This window comes from Pantherophis guttatus, chromosome 2 (assembly GCF_059756535.1).
Source record: "Pantherophis guttatus breed Tessera chromosome 2, ASM5975653v1, whole genome shotgun sequence".
Taxonomy (NCBI): domain Eukaryota; kingdom Metazoa; phylum Chordata; class Lepidosauria; order Squamata; family Colubridae; genus Pantherophis; species Pantherophis guttatus.
In genome coordinates this window covers 134,075,106-134,089,167 of record NC_142064.1, presented here as the reverse complement: position 1 = coordinate 134,089,167, position 14,062 = coordinate 134,075,106, and the positions used below count along the sequence as shown (strand labels likewise).

The 14,062-nt window shown below is 38.9% G+C and overlaps 1 protein-coding gene across 2 annotated transcripts in view; it reads left to right on the top strand.

Annotated features, from left to right (window-relative positions):
- The window catches only part of VDR (vitamin D receptor), an 86,391-nt gene extending 72,357 nt beyond the window's left edge, over nucleotides 1–14,034 (top strand). For both annotated transcript variants that reach the window (XM_034412189.3, XM_034412190.3), the window contains exons 7-11: nucleotides 817–922; nucleotides 2,716–2,869; nucleotides 3,957–4,108; nucleotides 5,685–5,801; nucleotides 10,527–14,034. In XM_034412189.3, coding sequence (XP_034268080.2) covers nucleotides 817–922; nucleotides 2,716–2,869; nucleotides 3,957–4,108; nucleotides 5,685–5,801; nucleotides 10,527–10,786 — 789 coding nt within the window. In that variant the 3' untranslated portion in view covers nucleotides 10,787–14,034. The remainder of the gene's footprint in view (nucleotides 1–816; nucleotides 923–2,715; nucleotides 2,870–3,956; nucleotides 4,109–5,684; nucleotides 5,802–10,526) is intronic.
- Nucleotides 14,035–14,062: the final 28 nt, after the last annotated feature.

The following is a 14,062-nucleotide window of genomic DNA, read 5'->3' as shown; positions in this document are numbered from 1 at the left end:
TCTTTGAATAACGAGGTTTATCAGTTCTGAGGGAAAAAGAGGAAGAAGATACTTGTGGCTAAAGCAGCCACAAGTGTTTCCTGCCCCGTCACAAGAGCAAAACAGCTTTGAATTGAGTGATGCACATGAGGCGTCAGGAGAACAGTTGAAGTAGATAGGAGAAGTAGAAGAAAGAGAACTAACTGTGGATGATTCATGGTTTTGAAAACCTGGGGTTAGTTACTTTTGTTTTTGTGATATTTCCCAACAGATTCCTACTCTCCCTTACTTCTCTCTACTAGTTTATATTTTCTGAGCAAAACCAGTATTTCCAATATAGGGTGATTAGCCTCTTAATACCTTCTGCTTTCTCAACCTGAAGATCGAATAAATGTATTTTACCTTCAATCAAGAGGCTGCAATATACATTTTTTCTAGGTTATTATGCAAATAAGATAGCAGTTGCAGTGACTATTTGGTTCAGAATATGCTGATTTCTTAAAGAATTAAGTAATAAAAATGTTAGGGCAAAATAAGAGAAGGAAGAAATATTAGGTATTTTCTCTGCCTTGAATTATTTATAAAATAATAAAGGAGAAATAAAAAAAATTAAATCATAGGATATCAGAGCAGATGATAGTCTTCTCTTTGGTGGTTGTTCTAAGAAACGGATCCATGGAATTAGACTGGGTAAACAAGTGGGTAAAAGCCTCAAGGCACCCTTTTCCTCACAGTAAATTATCTCCATTAATGAACTAACTTTCTAGTAACTAGACTCAGGATGAAGGTATGAAGAAAACAGCAGGCTACTATCAAATGGTACCCTTTCTATTTCAGCCTCCTGTAAGACAAAATGAAAAAGAACATACAAGTAGATCGTCTAACATGACACCAGGTTTTTCCTTCTCAGATGACTCTTCAGATACTTCCAGCTTCTCTTCAGGTAACACACAGAGTCCGAATCATATTTATATTCATGGTAAACTGCAAGAATTCTAGCAACTATGTTTCTTTTAAATGGCAAATCCTACAGTTGCCTTTTTTGTACTGATGAAGTTTCTTTGTGAAACTTTTACAACAAATCTTAACTTACAGCTAAGGTCTCCTTCTCTCCCCTTCAGAAGATCTAACATAGTCCTATGAATTTTAGAGTACTTCTATTCAGAGAGTTCTTAATGCCAACACCTTTGTTCCACTGTTCCAAATTTTTTTTCTTTTACTGGGGTTGTGGAAAAATAAAAGAAATTCTAGGAAAACTCAGAAAGTGTTCTATAGGAAAAGGGCCCATGATAAATACTGCCTCTGGCATCATGCCAAGATGCATTGTGAGGACACTTCAAGATGGCCAGTGTTTCATCTCCATAACCTTCAAACTGTTTCTGCAAAACCTGTGTTTGGACCAGTCAGCTTTTGCATGCATGGAGGTCTAGCCTGTCCTTCTTCTACCTGAACAGTAAACAAGTATGGAAACTGAATGTCAGCCAAGAGCATTTTCCTTGTGTTGCATTTGCTTATGGTGGAGGAGGGAAAAAAAAAACCCCAGCTGGTTGGGTTGGAAGAGCACCCGAGTCTTGTGTGAAAGCTATGGCACACTACAATGCCTGAATGAGAGAAAGAGGCACCAAGAACTGGGAAGGGAGGATTGGTGGGGATTTCTGCCAATGGAAAAAGCAACCCTCATCCATCACAACTCTATGCAGTTGACATGGCTAAAGTCTTTGAATGAACATTTTCTTTTAATGTTCCTAGACACCTTCTGTGTCTTTATTGTATTGTGGAGTTTGGCACAGAATGTTTTATCTTAATGTTGCCCATCCAAAGTCCATCAGGATTGGCATGTGATACAAACACTGGAGATTAATAGATAATTTTGAATATTTAGGAAGATGATGTGGAAAAAAGTCAGCTTGGGGACTTTTGGGGACAATAGCATGAAGCACCACTGCAGGAGCAGCACCGGAGTTCAATGTGGACATGCCTTGATTCTGTGTTCAGACTTTGAGTTTGGTTTTGTGCCAAAGATTGTACTTTTAGTAATACATGTATACAGAGGTGGGTTCTACTTACCTTTATTACTGGTTCGCAACAGGGCTGTGCACGCGTGCTCTTTTCGCTCACGCGTGCGCTCTTCTGCGCATGCGCAGAAGCACTTTTGATAACGTCATGGTCAGTGGGTGGAGCCTCCCGCTGGTTTTACTACCGGTTCTATAGAACCGGTGCGAACCGGGGGCAACCCACCACGGCATGTATGTAATTTTTTATGCTGCACTGCAATGGCTATTTTCTAAAAACCATTCTAAGTGTAGTTAGGAAAGAACAGAGCAGTAGATTAAAGTGAAAAACTGGGACATGTTTTTAATCATGTGGATAGGGTCCAAAATTTGGACACTGAGGAATTCTACAGTCTTAAAATTTGATCTCACAAAATTACTCCTTTTGGATTCTTTGGTGTTGCTTGTTCCCATTGGAGTACTACCAGCAGTGGCTTTCAGTCAACCTAGGGACAGCAGGGTCCTGGCCACTGCAGTGGCGCCTCGATTTCACCTTCACAGTATGACTCACTCGATGCAAATCAATACACACCAGAAAGTAAAATAATAAATAGTAATCGTTAAGTAGCCCAATTAATACTGTGTAGATTCTAAAACATTTCACCTGTCATGCTGTAATGAGCGATGCCTTCCCTACTGGTGTGACAGAGGGTCTGAGCTGTTTCCACCTCTCCTTTTCCACCAGAGCCAATGATGCTTTCCAGTCTGGAGTTGAATGATGACAGCACATCCATGTCCATTGACTTCTCCCACCTCTCCATGTTGCCTCACCTTGCTGATCTTGTTAGCTACAGCATCCAGAAAGTTATTGGATTTGCTAAAATGATTCCAGGGTTCAGGTAAGGAAATTTAGAAGTAGCTTCAGAACCTTTGCTTGCTTTTTCCCTAGAGGTGTGTATCTGTGTCTGATTTGTCATGCTTAAATAAATATATATCCATGCACAACACCACAGAACTTACAAGACTTCAGAATCTGCAAAGGCACACAAAAGGTAAAAATGGGTCACCTTAAAAACCAAATAAAATATTGACACAACAAGCCATATAAATAAATACGATCATTCCTCAGTCAAACTGAAGTCCTACCTTCAGAATAGTTCTGTCTTTTTTAAGCCTTGCAATCCATTAACAGCTGTTTCCTTGGGAGGTGACAGGCTTCTCAGCCTGTTACTGTAGGCAAGGGGTAGTTTGCAACTTTAGTACTGGTAGAGACCTTGAACAAGGTATCTCAGATTCCCTCTTAAATAAGAGCTAGGAGACTGGGAAGAGTGCCATGTGTGTATGCGCATACATGCCTGCAGAGAACCACTTAGCCAGAGGTTTCCCATAGGTTTGCTTCTTTTGTGAACTGAATTGGCAAGAAAGTTGAATCTGCTTTGCAGAGCTCTACCTGCTGCAAAAATCTTGCCGAGAACCTCATGTGTTTTTCCAAAAGTTTTTTTGATTCATTTTGTTTTATGGCCTCACAAGATTTGTGTCATGATTCCAGGAAACACTCATCACTCTTGCATGCTCCCAAAAAAAATTCTTAAATCAAATCCACAGCATTGCATAGCTCAGTTGTGACTGGCTTTTAATTCAGTGTGTGAACTGTGTTGCTAAAATATCCATATTAAGTGACATGAAAGTTCTGTCAGAAACATCTGGTCTGTGGCCCGTCGTTCACACGGATAAAGCCATCATTTGATGGCATCATACAAAGAATTGCAAGCAGAAATGTCTGCAATCAACTTAGAGTTTGTCATTGGTTAACTGAGCTTATGTTTTGGGGATGGCCTTCCAAGCTGTTGTATTAGATCAGTTTATATCAAGAGAAATAACAGCACGGTCGGGAATAAAGGGTAATCATATCTAATCTTGACCTTACAGAATGTTATGATGATGGACTGGTTGACATCTGAATTTCATATTCTCTTTTAAATACAGAAGTCTAACAGCAGAGGATCAGATTGCTCTCTTGAAATCCAGTGCCATTGAAGTGATAATGCTCCGTTCCAATCAGTCATTCTCCCTGGAGGATATGTCCTGGACTTGCGGCAGCAATGACTTCAAATACCAAGTCAGTGATGTCACTCAAGGTATGAACTGCATGGTAAAGCAGAAGATAGCCCTGGAGCAACTACCTCATGCCAATTCTCTTTTCCTTCAGTACTTTTAAATACCTCTTAAGATATATAGAAAATGTATCCTAAACCTACATAAGGTTGAAGCAAATCATGGTGGCACACAGTATCTTATGAATTATTTTACACAGCTGATAACATTAGAAAGAATTAATGACAGTGGTGTATCTGAGAATGAGAAATGGGTTTATCCTTTGTTTAATAATTTACAGCCTATTTATAACATAATGAAAAATGTACTGATTTACTCCTTGGCAGTAAATCCTGATTTGCCATCTCCCCTGTGTGGCATAGGGGTTTTGTGCAATACCTTGTGATTGCAGCAGGTATGCCTGGCAAGCCCTTCTTAACACAATTGCCACTGTTATACTGCATGCACTTAGAAATACAGTACTCCCAAATTTCCTTGAAAGTGTTTTAGGAGGCCCCAAAACATTGAGGACAAGAGACGAGTCCATAAGAGCTCCCTCTAGCTTGCCAACCAGGGTGTGTAAAATGCAGTATTCCCAGGTAATTTGTCCTTGTCTCCCCCCCAGTTCCATGCACTAAAACACAGCTGCTGCAGAGGAAGCTTATCGTGTTTTCCTCAGGAAAGAAAGAGGGGAGGGAGAAGCTGAGGAGCCCCAGGGCAAGGCAGGAGATCCCAGCTTTGTTACTGCTGGTGACCCTCCTCAGCTGCAGTTGAGCAAGAAAGTACATGTCTGGACTATCTAAAAAAGAGGCCAGCATGAAGTGGCTGAAACTTTGTGTATTGGACTTGACGTTCAGAGAGGAAAAGAGATTTCTTATTTGCCCAAACCAAAAAATTGGAAAGAAAGACATTTGATGGTGTGAGCTGCAGCTCACAATAAGTTGATGCCTTTTAATAAAATGTGTTAGTTTAAAAGAAAGGTGCTTCCAGACTTCCTTTTTTCCCCCCCTGCACCACAGAGACTCTTGTGGGAGCTTCTGGGTGGTACCCAGTAGAGGGAAAAAAAGGAAGGCTAGCAAATTTAGAGGAAGGGCTGTGGGCCAGATAAAATAAAGTTCACTCTGCTACACATGCAAACGTTTCTCCAAGTCCTTCCAGTGAAATGTTGTTTTATCACGATGAATAATAAATTGGGATGAGGAGGTGGATTGTCTGATGGGTCCAGATTGCTTAGCTGGCTGATGTTTCATGAAGTTGCAAACTTAAGAATTCAGTTTCTGTGGCAACCATCTGACCAAGATGGGGAGGAACAGGAAGTTGAAAAAGTAATCATGTAAACTGCACGATTGCACCACCTCAAGGGCGAATCCAGTATAAGTTAAGTTTGCCAAAGAGTCAGTTTTAATGAAACATGGATGTTGTTATTCCGGTTGTTTGGTTTCTTTGAGCATACTGCTCACCTTAGGGATGACAACTCAACGGATGACACACTTGGGTGCATTGGAAGGAAAATCCGGGGCCAAGATTTATGCTTACATTTGTTACTTCCCCTGTTTTAGCCTAGCTGGTAATTAGTAATCTAGTGCCTGCCTCTCAAAAGTTGCTTTGTTTCTGTTTCAGCTGGCCACAGCCTAGACTTACTGGAGCCCCTCGTTAAATTTCAAATTAGTCTGAAGAAACTGAACCTGCATGAAGAAGAACATGTGCTTCTCATGGCCATCTGCATCCTTTCTCCTGGTGAGGAAAACTTTAATGTCACAGGCTGCATTTCAGCTATCTTAAAACATATTATGTATTAAAGTCTTGGTAGGAAATAACACACATGATGTTTATTCCACCATGTATAAAAAATGATAAGCATCTTTTTGACCAAATGAATGTACTGGATGTGCCTCGGTGTAAGAAACAAACTACTGAACAAATGACCATCCATAGAAAATTAATTTTTGAAATCCTTTTCACAGCATAAAATGAAGGGATTATTTTCAAGGAATTTGATCTATCTCGGAATAATCCTGGTCCTTTTGAATCTACTTTATAACAGGTCTTGGCTAGATTCAGACTTTTGATTGTTTAAAGATAAATTCAAATATCAGGATGTTCTGAGCTTAACGTGATATCAATACTTGCTGTTTCTGAGCAGAAGTGTCCATATCTACCTAACTACTGCATGAACATGTACCAATACCATTTTTATGTGCCATGTCTTCATGACATTTCCTTTGTCTCATCCACAGCCCACAATCAAAACAACTTAGTTACCTTTAGTTAGCTTGGTCTTAAATTAGTGTTTTCTCTTTTCTCCCCCTATGTTGTGCTCTGGACACTATCTAGCATATTTCATTGGTGATGTACCTGACATGGTTAAGGGTAGGATTTCCCAGCTCCTGTTGGTCCAGCTATTCTAGGTGTGTTCCCTCTGTTCTGGTCACTAAGCATTGCCATCTGGGACCATTTGACTTGCAGGAAAAACTAGAAATCTGGCTTTCACCAATACATCTGCCTAGATAATGCTTATGATCATTTTCCAAAATGATTCTTAGATCTAATGTAGCCTCCTATATTGTCAGGTTTAGAATTCTTCTGAAACAATACTAGGCCGATTTTTAAACACAAGTTTACCAGTACTTTGAAAGAATGCTAGGCCTGCATTTAAAAACAGGACTAACCTTCTCTCCAGAGCACCAGAACAGAAATTTAATTTTAATGAAAAAAGAGAGCTGGCTGTACAATCTGCACGATGCTAGTTCTGTTATTACTGAGTGCAGTACAGGTTTTGTTGACATGAAGTTTTAGGTGACTATACTTTTTATTGTATTATTTGTAGGGGGTGGTTTTAGCTACCCCATTTTGCCTATTCCATACACTACTTCGGAGTGTTGCTAGCCACAGCCATTCACACTCATTTTTCTGTGGCACCAGTTACTGATGGAATTCATGGTTTTTTGATAGCTGCTTCTCACTTCACTTTGTGCCCCTTTTCTACCTGTCAGGCAGGCTATGTTTAGAGTGTTCAACCTATTTCACAATAGTAAAAAGTACCACTTCTTCATCAGTTTGCAGGAAATGGTTCTAAATTGGGAATAGACTCAGGTTTCCAATTCACATCTATGTGAACGAACGCTGAAGCAATCAAAGCCAGTCCACCATGTTGGGTTGATCAGTGCTTGTTTAATTCGCTAAAGGAAAAGACGAGTACGAACCGTATAAAGTCGGCGCTGAGAGCAACTGCCGCTCAGCGCCGTTTAAATAAGCCGCGCCACCATCAGCAACACCTAGTGAATCACCATTACCACAACCGAAGCCTAACCACCCGGTGCCCATTCCCCCCTGGAATCATTGCATGATCGTTGTGTTTGTGTGGCGAGCCATGGCTGGGCTCGACAAATAGTTTATTTGCTGCAATTATTATATCTCTATCCCTTCTTGTCAATACATCGCGTTTTTTAAAAAAAACTGAGCCAATCTTCCTTGGAAGAATTACTTTTGGTTGAGGCAGATTCCAAATAGCCTGACATATAAGTCGGAGGATGAAAAAAAAAAAGAGATGTAAGATAAGTGTAGCTGTTTTGCATGGTATTAAAGCAGCTGTGGAATTAAAAACCTATGACCTTCTGCCATGGTGTCAATGGGAGACTTTCCCCAGATTAAATAGGCAGGAGCTCTGACATCAGAATACTCTCTAAATACCAGCCAAGCATGGACTTCCCTCCCTCCCTCCCTCCCTCTCTCTCCCCCTAAGGCAGAGAGATTAGGAGATGACTAAACAGAGTGAGCTGACATGGACTGTGAGTATCAGGAAATCTCTTGCCTAGTAGGCAGTGACTTCTGACAGTACGTGCTATGATAGACATATTTGAGCAGTTGCTTAAACCGTACATGAAGTGAAAAGTGTGGTTAATGCTTCTCTAAAATGAGTCAATATAGCCCTCAAGTGCACAACCACGCAAAAAGTACCAGATCACTTTTTATGATAACAATTGGGTGATTTCAGAGATCAGATGGAAAAGGGCCTCGGTAACTCAGAGGTTCAAAAAAACTTAAATCCACATGTTTACGAAAGTAATCAAACTATAAATGAACATTGTTTTTCATCGTGTGTATAGATGGACAGGCTAAATATACGGTGTATAGATGGGATGTATGGAATCTAAATAGAATGTTACGGCTGTCCAATAAGAAAGAGAAGAGTGCGTTCCCCCCTGACAGATTACATCCTTGCCCAGAGTCAGACTTCAAGTAAATTGAATATACAGTCTGGGGATTCAGCTGAAGTCTCTGTATAGAATCTGATTAACTCTTCTAGCAACCTGCCACAGGAATGAGTAAAAGGACGTTAAATTGGAGTGATTTAAGAAAAGGCTGCTGTGACCTACTTGTGATAAGCAGGGTGAAATAAGAGTGAAAGGATGAAGTAGGCTTAAGGATGACAAATGACTAAGATAATATGAACTTTTCCTGTATTAACAAAGATCCTTAAAGACCTGTTCAAATGCATCATATAAAAAGAAGTTTGATATACAGCCTTGGATGGAGACAGCCTGGGAGACTGCAATATTGCTTAATACATTCAGCAGGAATTCATTCACAAAGATCCGGCACTTGTCAAAACTATCTGTGGCAATTCAACGCAATTCCCTACACAACGTGGATTGTTAGAAATGTTTGCCATTCAGTTTGGGTCAAGCATCTTTCCAACCAATGAGATCTAGTGTGAGGAGAGGAGATCCAAGGTGCCTCTTTCCAGAAGTGTGTTGATTAACAATTTAATGGCCAAATGGTTCTGAAATTACTATTCGGAGATATAGACTGCTGGTTTGTCAAAAAGAAAGGACCAAACGCTTGCTGAAAACTTGAATTGTGAGCTGATTTGTTACAAGACACACTACTAGTGGAGAATTTTGAGCAGAGGAGACTAATTGGCTTGCTGAATAGAGAAAGGTGGCTTGAGAATTTTTGTTCAATATATTTGCTGTGTGTCAATGTGGGAATTAAACATTCAACTTATGACTATAATACTGAAGGAAGCTAGTTATTTGTCAGAAACTAGATTTGGCGTTAGAACAGACCTGGGTGTTTTATGGCAAACGGGCCACATCTGTCCGTTTGACTGTCCCTGCCCTGCCTGTGATGTAGCAGTGTGTGTGTGTGTGTGTGTGAGTGTGTGTGTGTGTGTGTGTGTGTGCGCGCGCACTTGCACCCTTAGAAAATGCTATAATTTATTAGTGGGGAAGTGATTTTTGTCAACATACGCTATTTAAGAAAGTTTTTTTTCTGTTTTTTGTACTATGATCCCTCTTGCATCTGTTTGCATTTGCTGGCTACAGTTGAAGAGATGGGAAAAACTGGGCTGGGGAATTTATGATGTCTTTGGAGAATAGTAAGACTCAGTAGCACAGGCCTGTCTCGAAATTACAGGTCGCTAAAAGAGAGACAATTCCCGTTATATGAATGCCAAGGGTGTGCTGTCATCTGGAACACCCCTGGCAATACTTTTAGAATAATGGCATGTGCCACTCACCTTTATGGGCATCAATCCTTTTTAATAGATTGAAGGCGGTAAAAAAAAAAGCCAGAGTAATGGGGGAAAGTTACAAATTAACTACTTGTGGAATACCATGCAGAACAATTGCAAAAGAAACCCTTTGTTTGAAAACATCCTTACCTGCACTGCCTGCTGGGTTTGTTTGTTTGTTTGATTGATTAATATCTGATCAGCATGCATATTTGTTATAAGAATTAACTATTTCTGACCCAAGCCTATTTCTGCTTGACCCAAAATGCTGAGGAAATTAAAGCAAAGTCTTACTCATTAAATGGATGGTTTCTTTCAAACAGACACAAGAAAACAGTCATTAATTTCAGGTATCTCAACAGCATCCCTTTTGAGAACTTTTGGTAGAAAATTCCAGTAATTGAGCAAAAGAAAAAAAAAGTAGTTCATTCTCCTATCTAAAAGAAGTTGTGTCTTTCTTTCTAAGCATAACAACAAATAGCAGAGAGTTAAAGATAAATTGACAACAGTTTGTGATCACATAAGCTACATAGATCTGGTCTGTGGCTTATACAAACTTCAGTTTTATTTTTAATGCAAAAAATATCTTTAAAAGGTTCAAGCTGTCTCATAGCTGAAATATTGAAAGAAAAATTCTGCCTCTCTTCCAACAAATTGCTTTCATTGCCATTTTTTCTTTTTTAAAAAACATGTGTTTTTTGATGCTCCCTTTTCTGATTCTGACATATGACATGGAATGTGGATACAAGGGGAAACTCAGAATTATTTTGAAGGAGTTCAACTTGTGACTCTAGAGTCGGAGGGGAAGAATTAAAGGAATGCATAGAAACTACTATTAGGAGGGGGGGAAATGGAATTAAGTAAAAGTGGAGCACATACAGGCCCTGTCATAGGCGCTACTGCCTACCTCCATCACATAAAAATGTGTGGTGTGCTTTGTTTCCTAGATCGCCCTGGTGTTCAGGACACAGCTCTGGTGGAATCCATCCAAGACCGACTTTCGCAAATCCTGCAGACCTATATTCTTTGCCGACACCCTCCTCCAGGCAACCGTTTGCTTTATCCCAAGATGATCCAAAAACTCACAGACTTGAGGAGCCTGAACGAGGAGCATTCCAAGCAATATCGCTGCCTCTCCTTCCTGCCCGAACATAGCACGCAGCTCACTCCACTGGTCCTTGAAGTCTTTGGCAATGAAATCTCCTGAAGCCACCATTGAGGAAAAAGCACATGGAAATCAAGAGAGTGTGTGGGGGTGTCAGCCCAGCTTTTCACTGGCTACAGACTGAAAATTTTTACCCCACGTGAGATTGTGTATATTCTGTCAGTGAGAATTTTGATTTCTTCTCCCACCCCCCATGCTACCTGAAGAGCCACATTCTTGATATACATCTCCAGTCTCTCTGAGGAGCAACCTGATTCATCTTACCCCACCTGCCCTTCAAAACTGAATGGCTTTCTCTGTTGTTGCTGCTTTGCAGTGATGAAAGGAAATATTGCTTTTTAAGCCAGCAGTTGAAATGTGGCCTTACAATTGTGTAAGAGCACCCACAGAGAATGAGTGGAATGAAAAATGGATTTTGGATAGTCCCCTTTCTGTAGGCTAGTAAAAGCTTTCAGTCCTGGTTAATTGCAATACACAGAGATATCGAAGTGGCTCGTTTTTATTGAATATAATTTCTTGCCAACAGACACTTTAAAAGAGAAAAGGGCAGCATATAAATTTAAGAAATAAATTTAATTAATTAATAAGATGCTTCAACAGCAGCAAAACTTCTATTTGTTAGCCAAATGAGGAATAGAAAAAAGATTTGTTAGAATAAATAACCATCTTCTTGGGTTTTGGGTTTTTTTAAATGCAATTTCTCAAGTGCATAGAAATATGTCCGCACTTTTTTAGTCCATAATAATCTATAAAAGAAACTGGAAAACTTTGGATTTAATCATACACTCCTCGGTGGGGAATATGGGTGCGTTCTTAAAAACCAGGTTCCTGCCAGAATCTCTGTACTATTAAAACCATGGCCATGTTTGCCGCTTTCAGCCTTTCAGTGTCTGACACTACTAGTTACTAAAAGTTGAAGAATAATACAGAAGTAAATTACTGACTTTTAGTCTATCCAAGAATGCTTGGTTTGTTCAGAAAAATTGTATTTTTAATGGATTGTAGAAAGGATTCCTATGATCAGATTAAATCATGTACAAAGCAGCTTAATTATCTGATTGAGGATAAGCAATTTTCAGTTGTTTCCATTTTAGGGCTATGATGTTTGAGTCAGTTCTTAAGTCATCCTCAGGAGGCTGAAACTAATTTATTTTTGATACTGGTAAAATATTTACTCTAAGTTTGACAACCTCTAGGCTACTTGATTTCTAGAAAAATTAAGTACATATGAGCCATTTGTTGACAAAGAAAAGATCTTGTCATCAATAATGACTTCACCAAGAATATATGTGGTTTAGGTAGCTTTTTGTTGCATTGGTCCCAAATAATATGAAATAAGATGTGGACCAATTTCTATTTGATGAAGGAGTCTACAAACATTTGGGTGAGAGATTTATTAAGACTGCACCATTAAAAGATGAGTTAATTGTCAGTTTGAAAGAGAAAACATTATAGACGAATGTTCTCCTGCTGAAACTTAGGTAGTAGAATATATTGCTTATTTCAAAGACATGTTGAACATTCAGCATTGTGTAGTTCTGTTTGGTTTTAATTCTTGGTGATAACAGCAGTTTGCACTCTATACATCGCTATATATTTTAATATATCAAGTAAAATAATTATTCTTCACAGACAGGAACAGATTAGATAAGCATTTTTTTAAAAAAAGATTGTGCTAGTTAGATTTTACAGATGATATAAGAAGGTAGAGATAGATATTTCCCATTTGGATTGAAATCTGTCCTGTGCTCACTAGGTGTCAGTAGGGTAATAGACTAGCCTGTAATTCTTGTGAAAGTGCCTTGAGTTTGCTGCAAAGCAATTTATCTTTTTCTAGAATGATTAGATTGTTTTACTCTGAAATTAGCCTAAATTACTGGGATTGGAAGATTTCATCAAAGCCTTAACTTCCTTCTGTACTTCTCTGAGAGTTGGCACAAAGGCAGCCCACCCACATGCAACAAGTCCCTGTGGTTGGATGTGTGTGAGCATATGTAGGTGCCCCTCCTTCAGCTAGCTCCTTTCGCAGGGAAAGCATATTAAAGCTTGAACCTTTGCAACCCAAAATACATTGGATTTTTCATTAGCCAAGCTAACCATTTTAGCTGTAGTATCTCCATTTTTAAACCTTGCTCCTTCAACTGCAGAAATGCATCATCGCTCCAATGAACCCTCCTTAGCTTTGGTCACTTGAATGGGCTTTTTAATCAATATTTGTACTCCATCTCAGCATCTAAGCTGATAAATAATTTTAAAGATAGGATGAGTTTATATTTCCACCATATGCTTGAGTCAAGAACACTTTTAAAAGTGAAAATGACCCCAGCAAATACATGGTTAGAGTCACAGTAGGGAGTTAGGGCAAATTTGAGCTCATAGGTGGTAGCAAGTACTGAAAGACGATTAGAAGAAAATTCAGGTACTGAATATGGAATGTACAATATACACATTGCTAATTTGTCCGCTATTTAAAATGCTGCTAGAACATAAGCATGCTATAGGGGGTATTTGTTTCTGTACCTTATAGACATTTTTGTCATTTTTTTTCATGGTTAGAACAATAACAAGCTCTTATAGGTGTTGCAGTCATGAATGTAAGATTTGGAATCCATCCCATATCAGGAAACAATGTCCATGCCGAGGAAGAGGAGGAGGAGAATATTTAAAGCTTTCCTGCCTAGGAGAGGAGTAGAACTAATCATCCTCTCAAATTCTGTGCCCTCAACTGAATACAGCAATGTTTGAACATCATGCTCGTTACAAGCCAGTCAGGTTACTATGATGAACCAGTCTATTTAGTATAGGCTGAAAATATTTCATGTGAATTTGTTTTAGAGGCTTTAATAACAATAACATTTGAATCAAAGCTGCTCTGTTCTGAAAGATGTTAGGGCTCTTTTTCAACCTCTGCATGTAAAAGCCAAACCTGTACAGTTAGAGGAAAGGTAGCTTACTAGATGAGAAACACAAATCATCTTCATTTTGTTGCCTTATGTAGTAAATCGTCATGCACTTTATAAAAATCAATATAATGATTTCAAGAGATATATATTTTAATTGTAGTGATGATGGTGGTGGTGGTGGTGATGATGATGATGAATGATGGAAATTTAAGAGATGAATGCTATCTTTTTATTCCTATGTACATCTTTTGGCTTTTTTTCTAACAAATAAAGATCTAATATTTAAATATAATATTCCAGAGCTTTAATAAGAAAGAATGATTGAATACTGTTTTGCAGTTTTAAATGTGATGATTGGTTATCTTATTAATAAAAAAATGGAGAAAACCTTTTGAGTGATTAATTTGATATGTTT